The sequence below is a fragment of the Aplosporella prunicola genome (assembly GCF_010093885.1).
Source record: "Aplosporella prunicola CBS 121167 unplaced genomic scaffold K452scaffold_6, whole genome shotgun sequence".
NCBI classification, from domain to species: domain Eukaryota; kingdom Fungi; phylum Ascomycota; class Dothideomycetes; order Botryosphaeriales; family Aplosporellaceae; genus Aplosporella; species Aplosporella prunicola.
Window position 1 is genome coordinate 896053 of NW_022983534.1, and position 25845 is coordinate 921897.

The following is a 25845-nucleotide window of genomic DNA, read 5'->3' on the forward strand; positions in this document are numbered from 1 at the left end:
TCGAAGTTCGTTCATGCCATCTTCGATTACAGGCTTGATTTTCCTGCTTTGTTTTGTTTCTTCGGTTTATTCTGTCGATTAGTTGACGACTTTCATGATGGTTCATGGGGTTCGGCACCGGCGTCAAGGCTCTTTCCACATCGATCCGATCAACAGTCTCTTCCCTGAATAAGGGTGGGGCTTCATTTCAAGGTGGTCATGTGAGGACTGCCGGGTTTCTCATGATAGATACTCAGCCGGCTGGGTTCGGCGAGCTGGCGTATTTGATTTTCTGCGCGTGCGTGGTTTCTACGGCTCATGTGGTCATGCCGATCGATATAGGTATATCGAATGCAAAGCAATGAGTATTGACGACTTTTTTGTGTGACATGGAGGTGATGTATGTATAATTGAGGTCATAACTGGTGTCTAGCTTCAGTGTTTTACGGCAAGCACCAGTTGTTGACTGGGTAGAAGATCCCTTGGCAACTGATTCTATCACAAAAGAGCCTAGCTCCATGTGAGGTCGAATTGTAGCCGCTCATCGACCACGATCGGTTAATAGAATATTATTCCAATCGCCATATTACTTGCTATGTGCAAAAGACTAGGAACACACAGGGAATTCTTTCGTACCAGAACAGTTTACCATTGGGACTCACTCCATATTGCAATCCAGCAATGCCAACGACAAGCCAAAGATGGAAGGAGTACAAGACACCACCCCATTCGATCCATATAACTTTTGATTACATTCTACATCAACCACCACACAAGCTAGCCGCTGAGATAGAGATGTGATATCACAGTAATACGAATGAGCCACTCACGAAGCCAGTAATCCCGTCCCCTGCAAGCCATTCCCTCCCACCCCTTCCACATACACACACACGCACGGCATATCCATTCATCCACCCACGCACTCGCACCTCCCCCCAAGCGAGCCTCGCGGTCTCACCCTCTCACCACCTCCCCACCCACGCACCCACCACATACACACCCACCCCACCCCTCGCCTCGCATCGCCTCGCACTGCGTCGGCTTCGGCATCGCCACGCACTGGCCCACAGCCAGGCAGACCGCGAACGGCAACAGGTCTGGCGCGCACGCCCGGCTCGCGGGCCCGTTCGCACGCCCTCGTGGCTCGTACCGTAGCTACACTCGCACAGTCCACAGTTTCTTGGCTCGCAGGCTCGTGGCTCGCACAGCCCACATGCCCGCTCTCTGTCCGTTCGCACAGCTCAGTGTCTCCGCTGGGCTTTCTCGCTTGCGCAATTCAACACCCCCGCCCACGCGTGCGCGGCCGCAATACTCGCATATTGCGCCCTTCTCGTATCGCGTGCCGCACAGACTTTCAGCGCACTGCGGCCTCACGCCACGGTCCACAACTTTGTTAAGTGCCGAGAGTCGTGGTGGTGATGAAGAGGATGAGGCGGAGGTGAGGGAGGCGGGAGGGCGAGGGTTGAGGAGGGACAAAGGGACGGGGTTGCGCGTGCTGGGTGGGTGGTTTGGTAGGGTGATCGAAATGATCGAAATTAGAGGTGATCTGATTGGGCCCCGGGGGGTTTTTGGGCGCGCTTGCTGGGGCTGTGAGTGGCAATTGCAATGAGGGAGGAGAGAGGTTGGTACGGCGGTAGCTTCCTTCCATCTTCACATGTAACTGCTTTCGGCAAGTAGCTAGCTAGCTGACTGACCCAGGCCCAGCACCCCACACCCTTGCAGCAGCACTGCTACCTAGCCCCTCGGTCCCCCCCCTCACGGACGCATCGCAACGGCTTCTAGCCCATCCTCCCGCCCGGGGCGGGCCTTTTCCGCCAGGCTCCAGCCAGGCCCGCCGCGGACCCCCACAGGCAATAAGGCGCAATTTGCGTGGGCGCGGCGGGCAGCGTGCGGTGGGCGCGCAGAGACGGTCTTGAGCAGGGGCCCGCCGATCATCGCGTGGTCTGGCTCGCACGCCCACTACCCACTGCCCACAGGAGTGCCCACACACTACGCAGCGAGGACGCACGCTCATCAGCACTGCCTGCCTGCCTGCTTGCCTGTTTGCCTGCTTGCCTGCTTGCCTGCTTGCCTGCTTGCCGATTCGGTGCGCCGCACTTGCCGGATTGGGGCGCGCTTGCACGACCTTGGCTTGCGGCGCTGAGAGGGGCCGAGGCGCCTTTTCGTGATCGTTGCCTTGCCGAGTCGATGTGATAGAGGGATGCGCGCCGCTGTTACTACTGCCGGCGTGCGTGCTTGCTTGCCTTGCTGCTGCTCTGTCTGCTTATGGTAGGTTGCCCTTGGCTTTGCGCGCTTGCTGTGCCTCCTACACTACGTGGCCATCCCACACGGCGACCAGCGCAGCTGCCGCAGGCCCGAGATCCCGCGGCAGACATACGTGTAGGCTGTAGGTGAGGCAAATTGCGATGGCGATTCGGTGAAGCCTGGCCGTGGCCGTGGGGTTGTTGTGCAAAAGATTTTTTTTTGTCCCCTCCTGCCATGCTCGTTCAGGCCCTTTCCCGTTCATTCTGGGTGATCGGCCTCGGGTGCGGAGCAAATGCCGGTGAGAATGCTTGCCCGGGTGGGACTGCGGACGCGCGGGCGCGCGGCAAGCGCAGAAAAATATTGAAGAAAGCGAGAACGGAAGGGGGGGAAAACAGCGCGGCGAGAACGTGATAAAAAAAAAAGAAAGGTGGGTTTGGGGGTTTGACGAACCCGCGGCAGATGCCGGTCCATACTCCATGGGTGAATGGATGGAATGGCAGAAACAGAAAGGGGGTATAGCAATCTTTTTGCCGTCTACATGGCCGAATGATCAAAGACATTATCTGTACAAACGCCAGGCTGAAGTGCCGGCTCCAACTCAGTGCTGCGCTCCCTGGGGATATCATGAAAAGCTCCGCATCAATCGCGTGCGAGGACAAGGATAAAGAAAAAGGAATCGAGAAAAGCAAAAGGCAGGCGCGCCAGCGCGTGGCTACCAGCACTTGAGCCTGGCCCAGAAATTGCGCTTGCGCCGTAAGCCGCCGTGGCTGCTGCGCGAGTGCGGCAGCTTCTCAGAAGACCCGAGTGGTTGCGTCTGCCCCGCTGCCGATGCACCACCCGAAGCGTGCAGTTTCCTGGCTTCGACGACTCTCTGCACCAGCACTGCGTGGCTTCTTGTCAGTGTTTTTTTTATTTTTATTTTATTTTGTTCCGCGCGGGGAAGGAAGGGACCTACGCGCAAACGTCTCCTCAATGTTGACCATCTCGCGCGCGCTCGTCTCCATGAAACCGCATTGCTTGCTCCGCGCCCACTCCAAGCCGTCCTGGCTCTTGATCTGGCGCGCGGCCTTGAGGTCGCACTTGTTGCCGGCGACGATCCTAACCGGCGGGACGGCGCCCGTGTCGTAGCGTCGGTCGGTTTCCATGTCGATCATTTCCATGAAGTAGTCGAGGGATTCGAGCGACGACGTGTTGGTGATGTCGTAGACGAGGAGGAAGGCATCGCTGCGCAGGTTCGAGGCGGCCCACAGGCTGCGGTACTCTTCCTGGCCGGCCGTGTCGGTGAGGGCAAGGTAGTAGGTCTGGCCGTCGACGGTGCGCGTGACGCTGTACGAGTCTTCGATGGTGGGGTCGTAGTCGTTTGTCCACGCGCTGCGGACGAGGCGCAGAGTAATCGAGGATTTGCCTGCATGGCGGGCGGCGTTAGTCTCGCAGTCGCAAGCAGGGACAGGGCGCGCAGCAGGATATGAACGGACCGCAGCCACCGTCGCCGCAGACGGTGATGGAGATTCTGTTGTCGTCCTCCATTCTACTGTACTTGTAAGGTATACGACGTCACTACCGGTAACCAATTGGCGGGTGGAAGTTTCACCAAGTAAAGACCGTAGCCGTGGAGGTGGGAAGAGGGAGTGACGGAACACAAAACAGACAGCAGGTCGACTTCTTTTGTCCAATGCGTCGCTGCATGGAAATGAACGATCGCCCGCCTCCAATATCGGGGGGCCTGCCGGGGCCCAGTGCACAGGGATGGGCCAGATGGCAACTGACAAGATGGAGAGCGACACTTGGATCAGCGGCCCCGAAGAGACGGCGCGGGCTTGCACATCTATTGTGGGCTTAGCCGCTTCCTTCCCGCGCCTCGTCCACGAGCTCCCGTACGTCTTCCCGCCCAACGGTGGATGATGATGATGATGAGGCTGATAGGAAGTGGGTTCTTGTTCCTGACGTCTACCGTTCCATCCATCCATCTTCCCATACAACGTCAGCCCCGATCGCCATCTGCAGAGACAACCGTTTCAACGCCCGTCTGCCGTACGGGCGTAACCCGAGCGCCGTCGTGTCGATCAGACGGGTGGCGGTGGCCGTTGGCCCACTCGTCAGCCATCAAAGCTTTTTTCCCCCTTCGCTCTCCTATCCTACCTACATTTGCGCGCTGCTGCATCGGGCCAATGCCAGTCGCTATTTGACACGCCAAGCTCGAAGCGCCTGCCTGACCCGTCATGCCGCCCCTCCGCCCGGCCAACCCCCGCAGCCTGAGTAACGCTCTGGCGGCCCTGCGCGCCCAGGAGGAGCAGGAGACGTTGCTCGGAGATGACGACGAACGCGTCGACCCGACCGCCAACACCACCGCCAACACCACCACCACCACCACCGTCAACCACGAGGAGATTTTCGCCTCGGACCCGCACAAGGATCTGCCCGTTTACACCACCATCCAGCGGTAAGCCACCCAAACCCGTCAATGCTTCGTCTGCCCGCCCGCTGATCCGCAACAGCATCCGTCGCTTGATACTCGCCAGCATAGGTGTGTCGCCATGCTTGCTCATGCTACTGCTGCTTCCCGCACGCCCTACGCTAACGCCCCCTCAGATGACCCCTACACCCTGGCCCAGCTGCGCGATCCGCGCATGAACGCCCTGATCGTCAGGCCCCTCGTCGAGCGTCTATACGATCCCAAGGATTGCTCTATAGGTAGGCTGTGCCATTTCCCCACCGCCTCGCGGCTTTCCGAGATGCTGAGACCGAATCCGTCCAGTCTACTGTCTGCTCGTGAATCGTGTGCAATTCTTGCATGAACAAGTCTACCAGGCACACCACCATCAGACCGTCAACACCACCCGTGCTCTTCTTTGCGAAATTGTTGCGAGCAAGATCTTGAGACGCTTCGATGAAGAAAACCTCGGGCGTCCCGGTCTGCTCTTCCTTTCCAACGTCCTAGTCGCTGGTTTCGAGCCGTTCCAAAATGCACCTGAAGAGGTCTTGCGGGAGCACCGCCAGACCTTCGACTGGGCCGATTTGCAGAAGCGTGGCGGTTATGAAGGCAAGTTCACCGCGCTGGAAATCGCCATCATCTCGGAGAGCAAACACTTCATGAGCAGCTCCGCGTGTCAAAAGGTCGTCGATGCCGTGTACCGTGGCCGCGTCGTGTATACTCCCATTGCCTTCCTGGACATCATCCCAGACCACTACAAGCACAAGCCGGTGAGCCTTTACGACCCACGGCAGGGGCCCATGTTCAACCATTACCGGCTCATCGTGCCTCGGACACGGAACATCATCGACATTGTCCAGTTCATCATCCTGATTGTCTTATATGCAATCACCATGACCGCGAGGGACCACACCCAGTGGACAGGATGCGAGTTGACATTCGCCATCTACGCATTGGGTTGGTGTATCGATGAAGTTGCCACGATCCTGGAACATGGATGGAAGGTGTACACGCAAAACCTCTGGTCGTTCCTGGACATTACCTTTGTTGTTATATACGTGGGTTACCTGTCGCTCCGTCTTCACGGTTGGAGAACGGGTGAATTGGAGCTGGGAAGACAAGCTTTCGATGTCTTATCCACGGCAGGCCCAGTGTTGCTGCCACGCCTGGCTTTCAATCTTCTGCCGGAAAACATGCTGTTCATCTCGTTACGTGCCATGATGGGCCAATTCATGTATCTGACACTCATCGCTGTCTGGTGTTTTGCAGGATTCCTACTGTCCCTTCGATGGCTTGCCTTTGGACGCGCCGATGGTCCGGACAACTCAAACCCCATCACCATATCGAAGTGGATGCTGTGGGTATGGTTCGGTCTCGACGCGACGGGCATTCAGGAGGCGCCGACTTTCCACCGTTATCTCGGCCCCACGTTGATGGTGCTCTTTGCCTTCTTCGGAAATACGCTCTTTCTCACCATCCTGGTTGCTATTCTCAGTGACACCTTCTCCAAGATCGCCGCCGACGCGACGGCCGAGGTCCAGTTCCGGCGCGCAGTGCTCACCTTTGAGGGCGTCAAGAGCGACGCCCTCTTCGCCTACAGACCACCCCTGAACGTGCTCGCGCTCATGATTCTCGTGCCGCTCAAATTCGTCCTCACGCCGCGCTGGTTCCACAAGATTAACGTGGCCGCGATCCGCATCTCGAATGCCCCCATCCTGCTGGCCGTGGGTCTTTACGAGCGGCACCACCTGTGGAAGACGAAGCGGCGGCACCGCCGGGGCGCCGCGCCGGGCATGCGGCCACGCAAGTTCAGCATCTGGAACTGGTCGCGGTTCAGTGTGCATGGCGACATCCAAGCCGTGTTCGAGACGGAGTTGCCGCAGGCGGTGCTCGAGACGATTGAGGAGCGTGACGAGCTCGAGGAGGACGCCTGGGCTGCTGCGCACACTGGCTTCACGGGCACTGGGGCTGGGGGCGGGCTGTTTCGCGATCATGCCAGCCCGCAGGTCAGTCCGCAGACGGGGCCGGTGCGGAGGCGCTTCTCGAGCATCATTCACCCGGATATGATGTGAGGTATGGTGTGGGGTTAGCTTGTTTCTGAGCTGGTGGGGGATCGATCATCTTGTCTGCACATACGGTTCTTGGGCTGTGAAGCGAAAGGATACGTTGTGGCCGAGATGGATCGAGTACTGTACTTATATGACCACAGCGTCAGAAATGAAAAACACCATGCATGTACATATGCACGAGAATACGACAGGCTCGTCGTCCGGCACCGCACCACATGCACCATCCCGTCCCGTCCCGCATCGTCGTCCTATGGTTCGCCCCGCGGCGCCGAACCTGGATAGGAACCGCGTCCACGGTCTTCCATTTTATGTCACACATATGCACACCGACTTCGACATTGACCCCACACATAGCACACACAGCACACGACCTACAATCCCAACCATCCATCCTCTCCCTTGCCAGTACCCGTCCCCATCTCCCTATGATCCTCCGGCCTAGCCCGCCCGCCCCGCCCCGCGGACTTCCGCTCCGCTCCTCGTCACCAGCGGAACGGCTTCCACCTCCGCTTCCGCCTCCGCTTCCGCTCCTCCGCGCTCCGCGTCGCTGCGGCGGGGACGGGACGGACTTCCGTTCCGTTCGTGCGTGCGTTTGTTTTTTTTTTTCTTGGAGGGCGGGGCGGGACGTGCCGTTGCGTAGTGGCATGTGGGAGATGTACGAGCACGCATAAGGTGAGGGAAGAGAAGGGGAAGCTAGCTAGCTGGACTGGCTGGACTGGCTGAGTTGGATTACTCAGCTGTGCGTGTTTGTGTGTATGTGTGTTGTATGTCTACGTATGGATGGATGGATGGATGGATGCATGCATGTACAGATGTAGGAGACAGCTACGTACATTCCTGCCTACTCAGCAATCCAATCCAGCTCAGCTCAGCCCGCTCAGCCTGCTTCAGCCGCATGTATACAAGTATACACGTATGTATGCACGCAGCACGCAATACGCACCATGCACCACATCACAGCGTGCGTGGGGGTGCGGGTGGGGGTTGGAGTTAAGGTGAGCAAGTGCGTGAGTTATGCACAATATCAATACTGCAGGTTTTGGAATGGTTAGTTGTGTTGGTGACGCGGGATGGATAATGGATGATGCATAACTAGCCAGCCTTGCGTGCTTGCGTGCTTGCGTGCTTGCTTACATCCGTCCTTACATACATCCAAAGCCAAAGCCCGAAGACCGAAGCGCCAAACACCGTGCTTCCGTTCCGTCACGTCGTCGGAGTCGGAGGAACTGTAGATGGAAGACGGAGGGCGGAGGAACAGAAGGCGCGTACCCTGTACCCTAGCGTGGGCATGTACGTACGGAATAGGCATGTAACTAGGTATGTAGGCATGTAAGAAGGCATGTGCATATGTAAGGTACGTAAGCCCGCTCGGCGACGGAGGAACAGCACAGTCCGTTGTCCGGCTTTGTTGGGCTTAGAGCGGATTAGGTGAGGTGCGGCTAAGGCAGGGTAGGGTGAGGTAGGGCAGGTTAGGGCGTCAGCAGGTTGCCTGCCCTGCCTGCCTGTCAGCTAGCTAGCTATAGCTGTCAGCAGCTAGGCTAGGCTGCGGGACAGAGGCGGACCGGGCCGTTGTGGGAGTGGGAGTGGGAAGGGCTGAGGTTGGGGCGTGGGTGTGGCTGTGTTCGCGTAGATGCAGCGTGGGTTTTGTGGTACCCCAACTAGCCACCCGTCTGGCGTGGAGTGCCAGGTGCAGGATCTATGGACCTATAGCTGTATGGACCACGGGGTCTGCGTTTGAGGCTTACGCCCGCCCTGTTTCAGGCGCTGCGGGAGCGGGTAAGGTGGGCGATGTATGTAAGGGCGGGAGCGCGTACCATGGTAGGTATGTACGTATGTAGCTGTGCATTGGTTTGGCGTTGCCAAGTTCGGAGCCGCGTGTATGACATAATCACATAGCCACGTATAGCAGAACGGCACAATTAAGTCGAACTGTCCGAAGAGCGACTGAGTGAGTGGGTGGGTGTCAGCTGTGGATGGATTATGCGTATGCGTATGCGGATGCGGATGCGGATGCGGATACGAGGGTACGAGGGTACGAGGAACTCGAACACGCAAAAGCGGTTTGGACCGTCGAGGCCCTAGGTAATTCATTAGGTAGGTCGGTGGGTTTTGTGCCCACGCTCCTGCCTGCGCATAATCCGTCAATACGCTATACGAGAGAAAGAGGAAGGGGGAGCAGGCAATTTGGGAGAGTAGTTGGTTGGTCGATTGGTTTGTGCTAGCGCGGGTGGTACAGACAGAGGAAGTTGGGGGGGGGGATTGGGGGCTTACTGTGCTTATTCAGCCGAGTCTTGAAGGAGTGGGAATACGCCTTTAGCTGTATATGGTGTCGGAATGGGGCGTACATGGCCGTTTACTCAGCGCGCTGCATTGTGCAGTACGTCCAATCCAATCCCAACCCTACGCAACGCCCAACAAACAACATCGCATCTTGCTTTAAAACCATCCATGCCCTTAGCATCAGCATCTCCACCCCCTCCGCCACACCACTACCCCTTCTGACACCCCCGTCGTTGCTTCTTTTTTCGTCGCACTATTCTTTCCCCATCCGGCCATCGCGCTTCCCTTTTCCGGCCGCGACGCGCTCCCCGGCATCCCAGTTCCCGGTTTCCCCAACCCCGGGCTCCCCGTACATACGTGGTCCGTATCGCGCAAGGGCGATCGCGCTGGGATAATCTCTCCACCAATCGTAGAGGAAAGAGGCTGCAGAGCGGAAGGATCCTTTCCCTCTTGCCTCTCATCCCTCCCTCACTCCCTTCATCAAGACCCCAATCAATCAACAATCAACCAACCAATCCCTTTAGGTTCGGCGCCCTGCTTGCTTTTCTTGCCTGCCTGCCTGCCCGTGTTTCCACGCACCGGGACGCCGCGCCGCGCCGCATTGCGCATCCATGGGAGGGAAGCAGACAGGCTTGCTTACTTGCTTGCGTGCATGCATGTATGCAGTCGCGCACGCACCAGCAGATACGATGGCAGATATGAATATATGACATGTGGCAGATCGGTGCTCCGATCGGAGGCGGCGTGAACGACCGATGACAGGGGGAGTCGTGGGCATGAAAAGATACCTAGAGAGAGCCAGCTTGCGACGACACGTATGCCCTGCCTACTAACTACAGGCTGCGAGGGGCTTGGTAGGGCCTGGTTGCGTCGCGCTCGCTGCATGCCCGTTGCGGAAGCGTCCCCTGCCGAGACGCCGGCGTCCGGGCTGTCGGCTCACTTTACAGCCGACAGCCCGACCCTGACGGGTAAGTGAGCCAGGCTTCCGAGTCGTGCTCATCCGTGGGGGACAGACGGGCAGGGCACAGCCGTTGCGTAAGCACCATTCTGGGGTCCGGGGGAGGGACAGCAAAAGAGAGAGTGTGTGTGAAGGAGCAGATGATGCGTGTCTGTTCTTTTTCCCCAGCTTGGCAGGGGCGGCTTGGCCGCCAGGGTGCTGTACGAGTACAGAGCCTGTCGCAATAGCTGCAGCTGTCAGTGTGACTTGAAGCGTTCGCGGGCCTGCCGATCTGCTGCCCCCGTCATATCGCGTCGCGCGCGCGCGTGACGCGGGGCCCGGACGTTCTCTCTTCCCGGTGCTCTCTATCTATGTATCTCTCCCTCCTCCAGGAATCAGTTACGGCGCAGAATCGGCACATGGCTCAAAGCACATCGGAGATGCAGCCTGATGCGTGGAAAGGCGGTGATGGGGCGGGCTGTGCGGGATGGAAAAGCGGTAAACAGACCAAGAGCCAAGAGCAACATAAAAAAGAAAAAAAGAAAAAAGCGGACAGGGGTATGTTGATGAGGTTCCATTGCGACGAACAGCGAACAACGGTGACCGATGCGCCGATGCACCGATGCTCGCAGCCTTTGCAGCGAATCGCCCGCCAAGAACGTCGATCGGGAGGCTGCCGAGACCAACCCTGATCGGAGGCTGCCGGCCGTAGGGCGACGTCTTTGTTTGGTAGCGGATGGACATGGTCGCACGGCGTCATGGTGTGTGGTGTTTCTTCTCTTTTCTCTCTCCCCCACGCTCTCGAGATCTTTCCCTCTCCCCCAGCGCACGAATGCAGGGAGGCCTGTCGGTTGGCATCATAGGCAGAACAGGTTATGGCAGCAGGGGGAGGCATGGGTAAGCGAACAAAAGAGAGGGGTTAGTTATTGAATATTGGATTCTGATCGCGATTATTGCCAACTGCCGGAGATGCGTCCGTGAAAGAAGGATCGGACGGCGGTGTACGAGCAGAGACACCGTACCTATGCCGTGATTTGCAATCAAACAATTCCATCTATCATGAAGTCTGCCGCGGTAGAAGGCTTGGCGGCCGACGGCATGTCAGTCGGTCGGCATGCGGCATGCGCAACTCACCGGTCAGGGTTAGCTGACGGCATCAGGCCGGCCGCCACGATGGATGATGGATGGATGATGGAGCGAACGCCGCTAACGCCCTGCCAGCCGTACCTTAATTATGCAGACCTGCAAGCTTTCGCATTTTGCCTTTTTTTTTCCCCTCTTCACAAAAAATCGCGCGCGCCCTTTTTTACGCCCGTACATTATCTGCCACCACGAAGCCAGTCAGCCTTCCTTCTCCCGTCCGCGCGCCCTACGCCGCAGCCGCTGCCCGCCTGCGTTTTAAACTTGCACGGCACCAGACGGAGCGTCTCAGGATTATGCGCGTGCACGGTGGCCTGGGGCCTGAAGGCCGCCCTACCCTTTTTGTTTTTTCTTTTGCCCTGACGCGCTCCGTGCGCCTGGCTCGAAGAGGAGGAGGAGAGACGACGGGCGTCGGGCCCGGCTCTCCCCCCGCCACGTGCGGTCCGTATCCAGCGCCGGCGCGTCGGGCGAGGCGAGTGCACAGTGGGGGCCCAAGGCTTGTTTTTTTATTCGCACTGATGAACCGCCGCCGCTCATGTGAATGGGTTGAGATCGACGGGCTCCTCCGTGGGCGCCCCGAGCAGAGTCAGAGTTTGCGCCAAAGCCTAATCAATAATCAAATATGAGGTACCTAGAATCGCGTTGCTGACAAGTCGCCGACGACGACGACGACGACGACGACGACGACGATTATGATGATGATGATGATGATAATGATGCCGAAGAAAGGGCACGGGGCCTAGCCCAGGCCCATGACGACATACGCGGCATGCCGACGGGTCGTCGATTGCTTGATTGAGGCTCTGTCAGACCCGGGGATCTGGGAAAACAACTTGCAAGCCACCCGCGCGCGCGAAAAGTTACAGGTAACAGGACGTGAGGGCACGTAGGGCTGGCTGTCGCTCGGGGGCGCGGGAGCCGGGAGTCGGCCGAGAACTCTCCCCCGAGCTGCTGCGACGGGACAGGGACGACAGGGATCTTGCGCTGCCCGCAAAAAAGCCTCGTGAACCTTAGGTCACAGGGTCCCTGAACAATTTCAGGCAGCCCGTCTGTGACTGTGCTGTGAAACGGTCGCCATCGCCAGAAGTAACTCCCGCCTCCGTGATTCAGGTACCAACAGGGGTATTGTCATTCAAATCGTTGCCTACCCAAGGCCCCGGTAACTACTCGACTACGCAGTACAATAGATCGACCTAGGCCGCCCAGCCACGATAGATGATGCGGCTCCCGTACTTTTGCCCGCGCTTTAGCAGCACCTGGCCCCTCCAATCCTCGACGTTGGCCGCATTGACAAAGCGGCTGGGCTCGACGCAGAAGCCCGAGCGGCGACCCCGCGCCGGGATCCCATCGACCTCGGGCACGTCGAGGAAGTTGCCCGTGTAGAACTGAAAGGCGGGCTCCGTGCTGTGAATCTCCAGATGGATCTTCGAGTCTGGATGGTAAAAGGCCGCCAGCTTCTGCATGGGCAGAGGACGCGTGTCGACTGGCACGTCCAGGAACTCGGGGTTCATGATGAAGCAGTGGTCGATGGCAGGCTCCTTTTCGCCAAGCGTAAAGGGCAGCTTGGCTGTGACGCCAGGGTAGGGCTCGATCGCGCCTGTGGGGATCGCCGTGTCGTCGACGGGCAGGTGATAGTCTGTGGAAAGAGTCACCTCTGTGCCTGCAATTGTCGGTGCACCCGACAAGTTGAAGTAACTGCGTGCTGGGGATTAGCCACGTCATCCCTCTCTTGGAATAGGTGGTGCCATCGTACCTGTGGTTTGTGAGGCCAATTATAGTCTCCTGCACGTTGTCATCGCCCACCAGCTCCGCCTCGTACTCCATGTCCAACACGGTGTGCTCGACGCCCTCGACCTTCTCAGTGTAGGCCGTGTACCAGATTCTCAGCTCGACGGCGCCGGGATATCCTCCCTCGCCGTCGGGGCTGAGGTACTTGAACAACACAGCCTCTTTGCCATTACGGTTCAGGGGAGTAGGCCCTTGGAACTCGCGCTTGCCCCAGCCTGCGTCACCTCCGTGTAAGGAGTTCGGTCCGTTGTTCGCGGCGAGCTTGTAGGAGGTGCCGTTGAGGCTGTTGATCTTGGCGCCCGAGATGCGGTTCGCTACGCGCCCGATGGTCTCGCCGAAGAAGGGTTTGTTGTACTGCTTGTACTGCTCGGCCGTGTTGAAGCCTTGCACAATGTTCTGGCCGTTCACCGCAAATTCCTGGATGATGGCGCCCAAGGGCAGGAAGGAGAAGTTGGACTCGGTCTTGGCCATTGTTGGGATTATGTTGGACGGCGGTGTGTGTGTGGATGGGTAGGATCTGGTTGGGGGGGGATGCAGTCAGTCAAAGGAGCTCGAGGATTGAGATTTTTTTCAGGCTGGGTGGGTTGCGTCTGCAGCTGCGGCGAAGCAGGTTTATTGAGCACAGCGCGCAGCGTGGCGAGCGGAGGATGACCGTTGTTGTTTGCAATGGCGGGGTGTGTGTGTGTGGGGCTGGTCACCTTTGTCCGGGGTTGGAGGCGATTGGCAGCCGATCGCTCAAGCGTTAAAGCGAGTTGACTGCGACAGCACACTGCGGCAGACGGCATTTATATGGACTCCTCATCTTGGCCATCACCTGAGCCAGCTGTGCGATGTTGTTGTGAGGGGATCTTCTTTAGCCTATTTGCAGGTCGTACCTAGGACGAGTTTCCCCACAACGGCGCACGGGTGTGTGAAGGGAGCAGCATCACGAGACGGCTGATGAAAGCTGGTTTAGTTAGACCCTGCGGAGGCTGATTTAAGGATGGTAAGGCCCGCGCTGAGCAAGAGACCGGACGGAAAACGCACGACGGACGACAGGGCCACCTCATCCGCTAGGTATGACGCCAATCTTAACAGCACGGCCATGAATCAGCAGACCGTTGAAACGCAGCTACTCCTTGCGTCATGATGAAGCATGGTCCTGAAACTCCATAGTCTTCGGATATAGCACACGGTAAATTGAACAACGAGCGCTGTTGGCGCCTAGGTCTGCCAAGCAATAACAACCACCAGAGTAGAATTTTCCTCGACCAATGCCATGGCCCAGTCCCAGTTACGCCAGGCGCCGATTCCCACCGTCCCACCCGCTTGAACGCACAATGTCTATCTGTCCATGGTTGCAATGTCTTCGGGAGCCGCTGTCCCGGGTTGCATTGCATCTCTCAACCAGAGCTGCCCATTCTCGTACTCAAGGGAATTGCGAAAAATCATTTTGCAGCGCACTAGGGTTTATCGACGACGACGAGACCAGCGTAGGGTCATTGCCGTAGTTGTCGAACGGGGCCATGCCCATGTAATAGCTGTTATCCTCAAATGAGCTCTCGTATCCGTACATCGGGAAGTCTCCAACCCGCGGCGTCTCCGTGGCGTAAGGCGACATGAGATCGATTGTTGCCGGTGCGCTGAACGTCTTGTCGTAAGGCGTGGATCCCGGGAACTGCTTCATATTCGATCCGTTTAGCGACAGTTGCTGGGGCATCGTTTGTATCGAGGACGGCGGCGTGGGCAGGGCGTTCTCCCGCGGGAAAGGCTGATCGTAGAATTTTGGAGGCGTCGGCGGTGTTCCGTGCGAAGATGGCGAAGAAATGTGTTCATGGTCTGAATTTGAGCCGAAGGAGCTTCTCCGATGCTTGTAAGCTGGCTCCCCCGTTTCGCCATCCTCCTCTTCCCGTAACCTCTTCTCCAAGCGAGTGGGATCCTCTTCGAATTGCTCGGAATTTTGTTGCAGCAAGCCGAGCCGTTGTAGTATGTCGTGCGTCAAAGGGTGTCCTCCAGGATGCTCCGCGAGCGGCGATCCTGGCCATCCTTCTCCCGTGTTCAATCTTCTGTAGAGTTCGCGAATACCGGCCACTAGCTGCCCCTGCTGCTGCTCGAGCATCTCGACATAACTGCAGGCACCGAGGATGATAAGCTTCGAGGGCTAAGTTTTGAGCGAGCGAGGATTTGCGTACCCTTTAGGATATACCTTGTCGTGGGACTTTTTCCGTTCGCCAAACACGCAGATGGTGTTGTCTGCCTTGCACCTGCTGCATGGGTTGGCCCCATCGCACTAAAAATATCACGTCAGACGGGAATTCGGGGGCTAAGGAAAAGCAAAAAGGCTTAGGAAGGCAAGTACCTTTGATTTTTTGAGCCTACACCTGTCGCAGGCCTTACACACCCTCTTGCGGATGTTGTTGTCCGGTGTCGAGTCCATGGATGGTGAGCCTTCCGGCGTCAACATAGCACAGGGAGGCCAAGGACAGAATAGAGTGGATGGGAATGTGGTGGAGCAAAGAAACAGTGGTGTTGGGAAAGACTATAAACTAGGAGCAATAACAAGTCTATGACGGTATGGTTGGCTAATGGTCAGTGTGGCAGGATGGTCGCATTGGCAAGGTAGTCGAAGAGGTTCGGGAGCGAAAAGGCGCAGTGAAGACGGAGGGCGCCCGAGCAAGATATAATCAATCGACTATCGGGCACGGAAAGCTTATGGAGCAGTCGAGGGCCCCCAGCTCAGCCAGCTTAATTATGGACTGTTGTGCTGAGAGGAGGGCGCACGTACCGCTGTACATCCACATCATAGCGTCCGAAAGCGTTTGCTACGTTCGGCCGGGCGAAGTGTACGAGTAGCGCAGGGGGGGCGTCTGCGGTAGGGTTGATCCCAGACGGGCGCAGATCCTTGTCGTGCCAGTTGTGCACGGCGCCTTCGAGAAGCGTCGGCGTGCATAAAGACGGATAGACGGCGTGGAGAACGGCCTCGGACGAAGGCCCTGACTAACTCCGAGCTTCCAGCCCCAGACACACACGGGCATCCCTCTAAGACGGCTTCGGAGTCGTCGATGCTCCGGGACGACCACCTTGCACACATGGACCTCCCTATTTTCTTTTCTTTTTTTTTTTTTTTTACGTCCTCGAGTGATTTCCCGAATCCTGCCTGACGTAGAAATCCTTCAATCTTCAAGAACAACAATCGCGTTGATCTCCCGTCGTCGTCGTGATTCGCCCACGCCTTAAGTCCGAACTGCTGGCTGCTTTGCTGACAGCGGTAGGAGTATCATTAATCACATCCCGCTCTTTGATAGACTTTTTGGACATGCGCGACCCGCCCGCGCTGATTAACTAAGCGCCATTTTGCTTGCGCGCTTTCTCTCCCAACGCGTGAATTTTGGCCGCCGCCCTGGAGATATCTCGCGGCCCTGTGGCTTTACCTGGAACGATGCGATCTACTGCCCATGCTCATCCTCCGGGGGCCCTCTTGCCGTCGCCTCTCATTCGCTTGTTCCGTCCCCCTAATTTCGTGCACCTGCTTGCGTGCTTGCTTACTCCATGGCGGGTCTGGAACTGGCACGGCCAAGCTTATACTGGCCCTCCCTCCGCCCTCGACGCCGTTCCGCTCTCCGACAGCAAACGGCGGGTGAGTCAGGCTCCACGCCTAGCTAGCTAGCCCGCATGCCCGCTGTCCGCGGACCCCGACATGGAATCAGATGACCGCAGCCCGGCGTATAACGATCATCGAACGAGGAGAGAGCGCAAAGGTGAATGCGCCCATGGGGTCTCTACCTTGTCCCCCTTGTTGAGGTTGGCACGCACTAGTCACCGGCTAGCGCAGCCTTCCCACGATGATCCAACTCGACCCAAACCTTGCGAGTACGACGGGGCGCTGAGTCGCAAGATGATCCGAGATGGGAAGTCGAACATGGTGCGGCAGATTCCATGGAGGTGGCTTGACGCCGTATTCGCGAGTGGTGTCGATCGGCATTCCCACACAAGCCTCGTCCCCGCATTCGGTCAGCAGTAGTGAGTAGTATTAGGGTAGGTAGGGGAGCGTCGTGGTGTCCCAGAAAGTCAAACCCTCGGAATTCGGGCACATCATCCACTCCGACCGGACCCGCGGTACCTGGCCAAGCCGAGGGCCGGGGCGGGGGCGGAGAAGAAAACACGCCCCGCCGTACTGTCTGCTGCTGCTGCTGCGCCTCGACGTTTCCCCACTCCAAGGAACCTACTAGCTTGCCCGGACATTAAATCAAATCATCAACCTGCGACCCGCTTGGCCGGCGGAATGCTTCCGACGACTGATTTTTATTATCGCTGACAACCATGGAACTCTCCTTTTGCGACGGGTCGCAGCCAGCGTTTACAATGACGTGCCGCGCCAAACAGCCAAGCTCAACCGTTCGTCTTGTCCAAAATGAGCTGCCCTCCTGCCAAGCGCCCACGGTCTCGTGGCATTACGTGTACCACAGGAATCCCAAGCTATAAGCAGCCGCTCGAAAATTATCGCAGCAGCAGCAGCCACTTTGCACAGCCATCGCACTGCTTACCACTTTACTGCGGGGGGCCTATTATCAGCGGGGAAGGCGTAATGCATGCTGATCGTAGGACGACGACCAACGTAGTAGGCAACTACCTGTAGAATTGCGCGACCGACCGACCGGTTTCCCATTTATCGAACGGCCTGCTACAAGCTGCAGGTCCTGGCATGAGCGACGTCCGAGCAACGTCTGATTGGCACTGTTCAGCCGCCTCGTATTGCTCCAAAGGCGGGCTGATGGCGCTAGAAATGTAGGCAAGAACCGAGCTGGTATAGCAAGTGGCATGGCTCATGACGGTGCATTTGTCAGCTTCGATGGCTCAGCTTGGCCGCCTGTCGTTTTACCTGCAGCCTGGTGCGGCGGCAATGTCATGGTTTCACCACTACACTTCAGACACGTCGACATTGTTTTACTTCCTGTTTTGCGAGCTCTTTCCAAGCCTCGTTTGAGAATCAGGTTTGTTTGCTAATTCTCCTTGAGGCTAATTCATAGGTCTCCTAAAAAAAAAAAAAAAAAAATAAATAAAAAAATAAAAAAAAAAAGTATTCACTAAATTCGGTTGTCACAACGCGCAAAACAGTGCATTGCTCTCTACATGTACCACAACACAACTTACAACCAGCGACCATAGCTCCCAGCAAACTAGCCACCACGTTGGTAGCATATACAAGCCGCGAGCCAGCTGATTAGCAAGCAAGTAGGTAAGATAACCACCAACGAGCCTCAGCTAGAGTATTATTTTTGTCGATACGTCTATATTTCCTTTTCGGTCTCAGCACAATCTTCACGCTCTGCCCTACCTGATATCAGCACGCAATAGAATGCAATCCTCCAATCCTCCACCCACCCCAAGCAACTTCCCAATCCAGCCCACCCCGACCACAGCATCGCCTATCTTACCTAGGTACATACAGCCAGCACACGCACACAACATAACATCCGATACCCGCGCGCCCTCGCCCGCTCACTCACTCGCTCGCTCGTCTGACGCGTCCCTCCACCCGCGCCGCTCACCTACACCCACCCCACGCAGCCTCGGCGCCCTGGCGCCCTTCCGCCCGCCCGCCTCCCTCAGATCACCCTCACCCTCACCCTCCCGGGCGCCTAAGCATCCGCGCCCTCGCCCGGCAGCGAAACCGGCCGATGCGCCTCCTTTGCTCCCTACCTAGATACGACGGCGGCGACGGCCTCCCCGACTGACGTGAGCGTGAGCGAGCTTGCGCGAACTGGCGCGATTGCGGCCGCCGAAAACCCCCGAGGAAAAAAGCACATGTGAAAGCGGTCGGGAGGGATTGAGCCCGAGTGCTGAGTGAGTGAGTGAGGGCGCAGGCACGGAGGCCGTGCCGAAGCGAGCCTCGTTGTGTGAGGGCATCGCACGAGCTGCGAGGGCGTGACGTGATAGTCAGGCGGGGGGGTGCGCGGCGACGACGGCGACGACGAGACGAGTGGTTTGCCTACCTAGGTAAGTGGGTGAGGGAGGGCGAGCTGAGGCTGCGACTGACTGCTGCGGTAGCTGTTGCGGCTGGTGGACTTGCTTGGTTGCTTGCTTGATTGATTGCTTTGCTTCGTTGAGGCTCACCTCGTGAGCGAGTGAGTACCTACCTTCCTAGGTGAGAGGGAACAGCAAATGACGTGATGGGGCGTGTGGCGCTGAGGCTCGCCGCCCGTGCTGCACGACATACCTAGGCCGAGCAGGCAAGGAGCGAGCGAGCGAGCGAGAATGAGGTGAGCGCTTTGGGCGGCAGGCGGCTGGCGGTGGAGATCGCTCAGGTGGTGTGGTGTGGTGTGGTGGTGGGCAAGGACAGGGACAGGGAAGGAACGAGGGAGTGAGTGTGGGTTTATGTATTCGATTATTCTTGTTGTTCTCCTTCTCTTTCTTCGCCGTCGTCTTCAACTCCTGTGCGCTATCATGCAACGCCTCCTGACGCTCCCTGCCCGCCTACTTACATACCTGCTACTCACACTGCGTGCCAAAGCTTATACCAAAACGGCCTCCTCGCCATCGGGAGGCCCCCATCCAACTCCCATATCGATGCTCCTCCCACCGTCTCCAAAGCCAAAGAACATCCCACCCATCCCATGATGCACGACCGCCGCCCAGATATGCCAGAAAAATAAAAATCGCTCACTCGCTCGCAAAAAAAACTACAGTCTTTCCAAAACCAGCCGCCCACAAGAATACCAACCAACCAACCAACCAAACAGCCATCCAAACTTCGCTCAGAGGCGCAAAAGCCGCTGCTTCCCCCCTTCTCCCTTTACAGCTTCTCCCCCAGCGAAGCGTTCTGCCTCATCTCCGCCTCCAAGTCCCGCGCCAGCTTCGCAACCTTGGCCTGTCTCTTCTTCTCCTCGCCGCCCAACACCTCTTCTGGGTGCTTGTAGGGGGCAGACGGCAGCCCCATGCGCTGACGCCAGCGCTCGACCCACTTCTCGCGCAGCGTCTCGTACAACAGCATAAACTGCGTCTCGCCCTGGACCATCATCATGCGCTGGGTGCGCAACTTCTCGACGACCTCCTCAATAGGGTCGCGGCCGTCGGGGACGGCGTCCAGGCTGCCCTCGTCCAGCTCCGCGAGCAGGTAGTCCAGCGCGATGAAGGTGCCGCTGCGGCCCACGCCGGCGCTGCAGTGCACGATGCGCGGGTTTTCGGGCGCGGGGTTCTTTTGCTGTGACAGCGGGATGAGTTCGAGGAGCGCGAGCTTGTCGGCGCCTTCTGGGACCGAGAAGTCCGGCCACGCGCTGAAGAGAATGTGCCAGACTGTTTTGGTCTCGCCGGTTTGGCGGTCGCGCAGCTCGAGCTCCCGGATCGTGGACCGTGTCTTTTCGTCTTCGTTGAGTGTCTTGAGCGTAATGTCTAGGACTAAGGCATCTTCGAATTCGTCGTGCTCGTTGATGGTGAGGTATGGCGCCTCCATCGAGTGCGGGAAGTATTGGAAGCATTTCTCGCGGCCGGACTCGTGCGTCTGGGTTAGCATGAGGACAACGGCCGGGGAGGCGCATTCGTGCCAGATCATGCGCCAGATGTGGTGGTGGGTGTTGTCCTTGGGTCCCTGCATATCGTTAGCCCTACGTCATCCGATGCGGTGGCAATCAACCTGCCTGAGTCGCTATAAAGTTCTTTATGGCCCCAGACTTCTTCGTCTTCAGAACAATGGGCGAAGCATTGATGTAGTCGTCATGTCCCTCGGGGACCTTGAGTTGTACGCGGTTGTTGGCAAACGGGTCGACGTTCAGGTAACGATTGCGCTGCGAGACAGCCTCGCCCGTCACACGCGCCCATTGCGAAGGGGAGGTGGTGTTGTTCTGCGAGGGCGTGGTGCTCTGGACCAGGCGGTTCCTTTGCTGCCATTCAAGCTCGACAAACTTGGAGTGTGTCTCTGCCCGACGTTAGCTCCTGATGGCCAGCCTTGTCCGCCGTCGGCCTTTCGCAAACAAAAGAGGGTAGACGACAACCTGCCTGTTTTCTTCTGTCTTAGGAACCATGGCAAAGGAGCCTCTTCGGAGGCGGAATCGTCGCCCCTCGCCGACAGACTCGGGCTGCTGTTCATGGACAAGGAGGCGACGGCGGCGGTGGAGCGTATGCTGTCGTGGGAGCGCTCGCGCTTAGAGGGAGTCGAGGGAGACGAGGGCACGGCGAGCTGGTGGTGCGAGGAGCCGACCATTTTCTTCAAGGCCGCCAGATTTGAGCGTTTGCTTGCGGCTTTGCGCCGAAGCTGGCGGAGGTGGTCCAGAGGATGCAGATTGGTGGTGCGTGCGGCGACGCGCTGGTGATCGACGGTGGGCCAGTTAAGGCGGGCACGCAAGAGGCTGAGCAGTATGGGTGTTTCTTTATATAGATGCAGCACTGGGCGGGCGGGCGAGCGGGCGGCTGCAGGCGCGGAAACGGGACGGCGGGTAAGTACTAGTTGATGCAAGACGGCGGGCGAAGAGTCGAGACTGGTGGGCGGGGCGGGGCGCGGCTGAAAAGGAAAAAAATGGAGTTACTGGAGAAAGGTGCAGCGGTGGCGGTCGCTGGCTAATTATATCATCTCCCACTTATCCCTCGGCATCTTAATTCTTATCGCCCCTCTAACCTACTTACTTCATCTCGCTTCCTTTTTCTCTCAAAATGATTTGGCTGCGTCTGCTCGAGGTGTGTCCCCGTATGCAATCAGTGCGTTAATGCACCCAGCCGTTGACGTTCGCGCTGCTAGGGATGGGCTGTTGCCCGCGTATGTTGTTCCACTGTCGCCGTGCGTTCCATCCTTCTGATCCGTCCCCCAAATCCAGCTCCTCTCGAGTCCCACCTTCCACCGCGTCATCCAGCGCGCACATAGGCGCTTCACTCACCTGAAGGACGGCACCCCTCTCGAGGAGATGAAGGAGGCCGACCGTACGAGTACGTGCGACGTGCGACCGTCGTCGCCACTCTGCTGATCCGCCCCAGGCAATCAGCCGTCGCTCCTCAAGCACTTCACCGACGAACTCAAGGCCCAGCTCCGAAACGAACATAACAAGAAGCACTAACACTGTGATTTCTAATAAGAGGGGTGGTGGAACATCACAGCGACGTTTGACGGATCGGCGTCTTTACTAGCCAGCCAGTCGGAAACGACGCACCTTATCCGCGAATGAAAGACGAAGGCATGACATCATGCAAACATGGGGAAGTCGATACCTGTGAATATACCAATCGCGTACATATTCCATGAGAACTTGCCCTTTACTGTGACATCTGTCCGACTTGTAGTAGTTGATCATGCCATCTGCTATCATCACTGGCGCGACAGGTACGCTGCCCCGCACTTCCCCTCCTCGCCACTCTCACCACTCCCACCGTCGTTTCTCACACCTCCCCCACAGGTATCCTTGGCCGCGAGATTGTGACCGAGCTCGGCCAAAACCCCCAGCAATGGCCTACTGTGCACGCGCTGTCCCGCTCCAAGAAGGACACCTACCCCGAAAATGTCATCCACAACCACATTGACCTGACCGGCAACGCCGAGGAAATGGCCAAAGACCTGAAGAATGTCGAGGGAGAATACATCTTCTTCTCGGCATATCTGCAAAAGACCACCGAGGAGGACAACACCAAGGTTAATGGTACGTCGACATCGGATGGCTTGTCATGATCACGACAGTGACCTAACACGGCCCAGGCGACATGCTCGAAAACTTCCTCAAGGCCCTCGAGATCAACGGCAGCATCTCCAAAGTCAAGCGCATCATCCTCGTCACCGGCTGCAAGCAATACGGCGTGCACCTCGGCGCGACCAAAAACCCAATGGTGGAAACAGACCCATGGCTTCCAGAGCCTCGCTACCCCCCGAACTTCTACTACCGCCAGCAGATGATCCTGCAAACCTACAGCCAAAACCACAACCTCGAATGGGTAGTGACGTACCCGAACGACGTGATCGGCTTCGCCAAAGGCAACTTCATGAACCTCGCCACGTCGGTGGGGCTATACGCGGCCGTGAGCAAAGAGCTAGGCCACTCACTCGCCTTCCCGGGCAGCGCACGCTTCTACACCGGCTTCGACTGCTTCACGCACTCGCGCCTACACGCCCAGTTCTGCGCCTGGGCGGCGCTGGAGCCGCGCGCCGCGAACCAGGCCTTCAACGTCGTCAACGGCGACACCGAGTCCTGGCAGAACCTGTGGCCGAAGCTGGCGCGCCGCTATGGCCTCACGGTTGCCCCGGACCAATTTTCCCGCAAGTCGCCTGACGCCTCGTCTATGCCGTTGGCGGAGAAGCCGCCCGTCTCGGTCCGTGAGTCCGAGCTGGGTATTCAGTCGACCCAGAGCGCGGTCGAGGCCGCGATTGATCTTGAGACTTGGAGCCAGAAGGCGGAGGTTAAGGAGGCGTGGGACCGGCTGGCTGCGAGGGAGGGCCTGGAGAAGGACGCTTTTGAAAAGGCGACGTGGGCGTTTTTGAAGTTCGTCTTGGGCCGTAACTACGATTTGGTTATCAGTATGAACAAGGCGAGGAGCTGTGGCTGGACGGGCTATATTGATACGTGGGAGAGCTTGGAGAAAACGTTTGATGAGTTGGAGGAGGCGAAGATTCTGCCCAAGCACAAGTAAAGCAGTGGTTGTATGTGGTGTAGATGATGACTCTTACGAAGTAACCGACGATATCAAGATTGCTTTCGCGTAGTATCTAATGACAGCAGATTGCTCTCAAAGAACTCGAACTGATTTCTACCCTATCGATATTTCACGCTTGTCACATGCCGGGGTACTCTCACAATTGCATGCGTATTGACTCCACGGCAAAACAGAAACACTGAATGCTAATATAAGATGAGGTTTACCGCCCAACGAACCAACGTCTAGAATTATAGCTAGATATACCTAGTACCTCTACAAAACAGAATCAATGATACAAATAGACGGCTTTATACCTAGCCACGGACTTAGACTGTACAAAACAGCTAAGTATTTATATCACCCCGGCCCTGAGAACTCGATATCTTCACAGAGAAGTCTTAGGAGCTTTCAAAAATGGGGTTTAGCAATCACTACAGATTACTCCGTATGTAGACATGAAACTTAGCTCCGGGTACAACTAGAGCAGTTTGATCAGGCTACTAAACCATATTCAGAGCGGGATGGAAATCTAGTACCCGTGTACAGGAATTCTAGTGGTCCTGATCGTACTTTTGTATATGGGTTCAGCGATCCCCATAGATTGCTTCATGGCTAGATGCAAGCCTGACATCTGTTTTATCTCAGGCGGTTTTTGTAGGGCTATTGGATGTTCGAACCAAGGGTGATTTGAAATGCTTAAGTTGTTACGGAAAGGTATTTGTGATCTCTATGGATGCTTTCTTCTCTGTATTCGAGCTTGAGCTTGAACGCCGGATGCGCTGAGATACTTCGAGATACAATAGTTTATTACGATTATGACTTTGTTTGACTTTCTCTACTACGTATCTGGGAGTATGAGTGGAGTCAGTGTACGTGCAGTTCTAAATGCATCGGGCTCATTATGAGCGCCAAATGCTGATGGTATAGGAGTTTGTTAGGTACTGTGGATGCAATCTGATATCGACAGAAAGCATTCAACAGTGATCTCAAATGCCTTCAAGACATCCCATTTCACCAAAACACTCGAACAGAAAGCAAAAGAGATCGACCGTCTGAACATGCACTCCTAGGCATGCATTTAGGGTGAGGACAACAATCAACACAGTGAGGTAGCCGCAAGGCACAAAAAATCAAAAAAGAAGGTATATGTATGCTCGCTGGCAGGATCGACTACGATATTGTTAGTGATGATACTGATGAAATGAAGCATGTTTTAAACGTACACTGCCGACCTCCGGATCACCCGCTTCTGAGAAGCAGTCATATGTAAGAATATGAGACCGGCGCCATAACCAACTAGACCAAGCGAGCGGTTGTGGTGGATGACTAAAAGTTTCGGAAGGAGCGTTTATGTTTGTGTGCGTAGCGGGATTAAGAAACGGCGGCACCAGGGGGCGTCCGCGGGGCAACGCCGAGGCAGAGCAGATAATCGCTCATATTGCAAAACACAAGAGCAGAAGATTCGGAGGTAGAGACTTAGACACTAAGGGAAAGAACAACTGTATCAGAGAAAAGGAAAGCGCATGCAGCTTCTTGCTTGCCATGCAAATCACCCCAAGTTACCATATGTTGGAGGGTGAGTTTCGTGTTGCAAGTCTCTCACAACTCTCATCTAGACCGCATCCGGCCAACACTTACCGTTAGCGAGGTTTCACACAGCCCGTCTCTTAGTTTCTTGGGCAAAAATGAAGCGCTAAAGGAACGCAAAAATATCGGATGCGCGACTTGAACGCGCGACCTTCAGTGCTCGAGGATACGATCCTGTTAGACTGACGTGATAACCAACTACACCAACCCGACCTTGATGAAAGATTCTGTGAGCAATGCATATATTATGCATGACAACGGTGTCAACTCGATGCTGTCCATACAAATCAATGTCAGTCCTGTTCTCGTTAGCAAACTGCACGGCATTGCGGGGAGACTGACTGAAAAGGACTCGAAATGAAAGAAAGACCAGGTTTGCGGCAAACAGGTTCGACTCAAAACCTGACAGGTTGATGTGCTCCCAGGACAAAACTCGAATCATGTCTGCCCATATCATCCATGCTAAAGGCCCACAATCTCCGTGAGCCTGAAACCACGATGCTGGGCTGATGATGGTCATGATGATGAAAATGACGATGAAGCACAAGGTGACGGAACCGAGAGCCTAAGAAAAGGAAGTTCTCCATCTTTATTGAACGTGTCCGACCTGCCGGAAAAGCAAGAATAGAACAGCGCGGCAAGGGGCCAGTCAACTCCCCCGCCATCAAGGCAAGCGTCAAACAAGTCGTGATGCACGACATGCGAACCACCGCCACAACAGGTCGGGGCCACAGCAATCGGACAATCGCGGCGCAGCAGACGCGTCAAGAGAGGCCTGGAAGCTGCAGCAGGATGGCAGGGCTCCT

At 56.8% G+C, this 25845-nt stretch overlaps 14 protein-coding genes and 1 non-coding gene across 15 annotated transcripts; 6 read left to right on the forward strand and 9 right to left on the reverse strand.

Annotated features, from left to right (window-relative positions):
- Nucleotides 1–9: 9 nt before the first annotated feature.
- On the forward strand, nt 10–424 carry K452DRAFT_145854 (uncharacterized protein). The gene has a single exon (XM_033535481.1). The coding sequence runs from the start codon at nt 105–107 to the stop codon at nt 342–344; it is 240 nt and encodes a 79-aa protein (XP_033400436.1). The 5' UTR covers nt 10–104; the 3' UTR covers nt 345–424.
- A 481-nt stretch (nt 425–905) lies between these two features.
- On the reverse strand, nt 906–1725 carry K452DRAFT_285048 (uncharacterized protein). The gene has a single exon (XM_033540047.1). The coding sequence runs from the start codon at nt 1625–1627 to the stop codon at nt 1373–1375; it is 255 nt and encodes an 84-aa protein (XP_033400437.1). The 5' UTR covers nt 1628–1725; the 3' UTR covers nt 906–1372.
- On the reverse strand, nt 1625–2139 carry K452DRAFT_146055 (uncharacterized protein). The gene has a single exon (XM_033535483.1). The coding sequence runs from the start codon at nt 1991–1993 to the stop codon at nt 1661–1663; it is 333 nt and encodes a 110-aa protein (XP_033400438.1). The 5' UTR covers nt 1994–2139; the 3' UTR covers nt 1625–1660.
- Nucleotides 2140–2935: 796 nt separating this feature from the next.
- Nucleotides 2936–3947, reverse strand: K452DRAFT_316663 (uncharacterized protein; the record flags this gene model as incomplete). Its single annotated transcript, XM_033543990.1, has 3 exons — nt 3699–3947; nt 3179–3628; nt 2936–3105 (listed from the first exon to the last, which is right to left on the reverse strand). Exons 1-3 carry the CDS (start codon nt 3748–3750, stop codon nt 2936–2938), a joined length of 672 nt encoding a protein of 223 aa, XP_033400439.1. The 5' UTR covers nt 3751–3947.
- Nucleotides 3948–4442: 495 nt separating this feature from the next.
- On the forward strand, nt 4443–6726 carry K452DRAFT_222499 (uncharacterized protein; the record flags this gene model as incomplete). The annotated part of the gene is made up of 4 exons (XM_033536562.1): nt 4443–4663; nt 4719–4747; nt 4813–4914; nt 4979–6726. The coding sequence occupies 4 exons, from the start codon at nt 4443–4445 to the stop codon at nt 6724–6726; spliced, it is 2100 nt and encodes a 699-aa protein (XP_033400440.1).
- Nucleotides 6727–7502: 776 nt separating this feature from the next.
- On the reverse strand, nt 7503–8241 carry K452DRAFT_146119 (uncharacterized protein). The gene is made up of 2 exons (XM_033535484.1): nt 7858–8241; nt 7503–7753 (listed from the first exon to the last, which is right to left on the reverse strand). Exons 1-2 carry the CDS (start codon nt 8030–8032, stop codon nt 7611–7613), a joined length of 318 nt encoding a protein of 105 aa, XP_033400441.1. The 5' UTR covers nt 8033–8241; the 3' UTR covers nt 7503–7610.
- An 820-nt stretch (nt 8242–9061) lies between these two features.
- On the forward strand, nt 9062–9440 carry K452DRAFT_285051 (uncharacterized protein). Its single transcript, XM_033540048.1, has one exon. The coding sequence runs from the start codon at nt 9069–9071 to the stop codon at nt 9396–9398; it is 330 nt and encodes a 109-aa protein (XP_033400442.1). The 5' UTR covers nt 9062–9068; the 3' UTR covers nt 9399–9440.
- A 743-nt stretch (nt 9441–10183) lies between these two features.
- K452DRAFT_146138 (uncharacterized protein) lies at nt 10184–11102 on the reverse strand. Its single transcript, XM_033535485.1, has one exon. The coding sequence runs from the start codon at nt 10833–10835 to the stop codon at nt 10365–10367; it is 471 nt and encodes a 156-aa protein (XP_033400443.1). The 5' UTR covers nt 10836–11102; the 3' UTR covers nt 10184–10364.
- Nucleotides 11103–11142: 40 nt separating this feature from the next.
- On the forward strand, nt 11143–11772 carry K452DRAFT_146154 (uncharacterized protein). Its single transcript, XM_033535486.1, has one exon. It carries the CDS (start codon nt 11377–11379, stop codon nt 11704–11706), a length of 330 nt encoding a protein of 109 aa, XP_033400444.1. The 5' UTR covers nt 11143–11376; the 3' UTR covers nt 11707–11772.
- Nucleotides 11773–12110: 338 nt separating this feature from the next.
- Nucleotides 12111–13587, reverse strand: K452DRAFT_316665 (uncharacterized protein). The gene is made up of 2 exons (XM_033543991.1): nt 12834–13587; nt 12111–12775 (listed from the first exon to the last, which is right to left on the reverse strand). Exons 1-2 carry the CDS (start codon nt 13337–13339, stop codon nt 12274–12276), a joined length of 1008 nt encoding a protein of 335 aa, XP_033400445.1. The 5' UTR covers nt 13340–13587; the 3' UTR covers nt 12111–12273.
- Nucleotides 13588–14127: 540 nt separating this feature from the next.
- K452DRAFT_285054 (uncharacterized protein) lies at nt 14128–15659 on the reverse strand. The gene is made up of 3 exons (XM_033540049.1): nt 15207–15659; nt 15040–15137; nt 14128–14976 (listed from the first exon to the last, which is right to left on the reverse strand). Exons 1-3 carry the CDS (start codon nt 15282–15284, stop codon nt 14277–14279), a joined length of 876 nt encoding a protein of 291 aa, XP_033400446.1. The 5' UTR covers nt 15285–15659; the 3' UTR covers nt 14128–14276.
- A 3893-nt stretch (nt 15660–19552) lies between these two features.
- Nucleotides 19553–21390, reverse strand: K452DRAFT_146294 (uncharacterized protein). The gene is made up of 3 exons (XM_033535487.1): nt 20840–21390; nt 20482–20759; nt 19553–20432 (listed from the first exon to the last, which is right to left on the reverse strand). The coding sequence occupies exons 1-3, from the start codon at nt 21042–21044 to the stop codon at nt 19641–19643; spliced, it is 1275 nt and encodes a 424-aa protein (XP_033400447.1). The 5' UTR covers nt 21045–21390; the 3' UTR covers nt 19553–19640.
- A 63-nt stretch (nt 21391–21453) lies between these two features.
- K452DRAFT_285062 (uncharacterized protein) lies at nt 21454–22031 on the forward strand. The gene is made up of 4 exons (XM_033540050.1): nt 21454–21514; nt 21576–21593; nt 21652–21760; nt 21809–22031. The coding sequence occupies exons 1-4, from the start codon at nt 21491–21493 to the stop codon at nt 21886–21888; spliced, it is 231 nt and encodes a 76-aa protein (XP_033400448.1). The 5' UTR covers nt 21454–21490; the 3' UTR covers nt 21889–22031.
- Nucleotides 22032–22120: 89 nt separating this feature from the next.
- On the forward strand, nt 22121–23446 carry K452DRAFT_325221 (uncharacterized protein; the record flags this gene model as incomplete). Its single annotated transcript, XM_033544763.1, has 3 exons — nt 22121–22151; nt 22225–22464; nt 22521–23446. The coding sequence occupies 3 exons, from the start codon at nt 22121–22123 to the stop codon at nt 23444–23446; spliced, it is 1197 nt and encodes a 398-aa protein (XP_033400449.1).
- A 1716-nt stretch (nt 23447–25162) lies between these two features.
- K452DRAFT_t46 lies at nt 25163–25252 on the reverse strand. Its single transcript has one exon. It is a non-coding gene; the product is annotated as a tRNA-Val (tRNA).
- Nucleotides 25253–25845: the final 593 nt, after the last annotated feature.

Bases quoted from the DNA above. Each gene is read 5' to 3' on its own strand.
- K452DRAFT_145854 (XM_033535481.1), top strand. From the start codon at position 105: ATGGGGTTCGGCACCGGCGTCAAGGCTCTTTCCACATCGATCCGATCA.
- K452DRAFT_285048 (XM_033540047.1), bottom strand. From the start codon at position 1,627: ATGGAAGGAAGCTACCGCCGTACCAACCTCTCTCCTCCCTCATTGCAA.
- K452DRAFT_146055 (XM_033535483.1), bottom strand. From the start codon at position 1,993: ATGAGCGTGCGTCCTCGCTGCGTAGTGTGTGGGCACTCCTGTGGGCAG.
- K452DRAFT_146119 (XM_033535484.1), bottom strand. From the start codon at position 8,032: ATGCCTATTCCGTACGTACATGCCCACGCTAGGGTACAGGGTACGCGC. The intron at 7,754-7,857 runs GTAAGCAAGCAC...CAAAACCTGCAG, and splicing joins GGATGTATGTAAGGACGGAT to TATTGATATTGTGCATAACT.
- K452DRAFT_285051 (XM_033540048.1), top strand. From the start codon at position 9,069: ATGGCCGTTTACTCAGCGCGCTGCATTGTGCAGTACGTCCAATCCAAT.
- K452DRAFT_146138 (XM_033535485.1), bottom strand. From the start codon at position 10,835: ATGCCTCCCCCTGCTGCCATAACCTGTTCTGCCTATGATGCCAACCGA.
- K452DRAFT_146154 (XM_033535486.1), top strand. From the start codon at position 11,377: ATGCGCGTGCACGGTGGCCTGGGGCCTGAAGGCCGCCCTACCCTTTTT.
- K452DRAFT_316665 (XM_033543991.1), bottom strand. From the start codon at position 13,339: ATGGCCAAGACCGAGTCCAACTTCTCCTTCCTGCCCTTGGGCGCCATC. The intron at 12,776-12,833 runs GTACGATGGCAC...CCCAGCACGCAG, and splicing joins ATTGGCCTCACAAACCACAG to TTACTTCAACTTGTCGGGTG.
- K452DRAFT_285054 (XM_033540049.1), bottom strand. From the start codon at position 15,284: ATGGACTCGACACCGGACAACAACATCCGCAAGAGGGTGTGTAAGGCC. The intron at 15,138-15,206 runs GTACTTGCCTTC...TGATATTTTTAG, and splicing joins GTAGGCTCAAAAAATCAAAG to TGCGATGGGGCCAACCCATG. The intron at 14,977-15,039 runs GTACGCAAATCC...CGGTGCCTGCAG, and splicing joins GACAAGGTATATCCTAAAGG to TTATGTCGAGATGCTCGAGC.
- K452DRAFT_146294 (XM_033535487.1), bottom strand. From the start codon at position 21,044: ATGGTCGGCTCCTCGCACCACCAGCTCGCCGTGCCCTCGTCTCCCTCG. The intron at 20,760-20,839 runs GCAGGTTGTCGT...AACGTCGGGCAG, and splicing joins CCTAAGACAGAAGAAAACAG to AGACACACTCCAAGTTTGTC. The intron at 20,433-20,481 runs GCAGGTTGATTG...AACGATATGCAG, and splicing joins AGAACTTTATAGCGACTCAG to GGACCCAAGGACAACACCCA.
- K452DRAFT_285062 (XM_033540050.1), top strand. From the start codon at position 21,491: ATGATTTGGCTGCGTCTGCTCGAG. The intron at 21,761-21,808 runs GTACGTGCGACG...GATCCGCCCCAG, and splicing joins GAAGGAGGCCGACCGTACGA to GCAATCAGCCGTCGCTCCTC.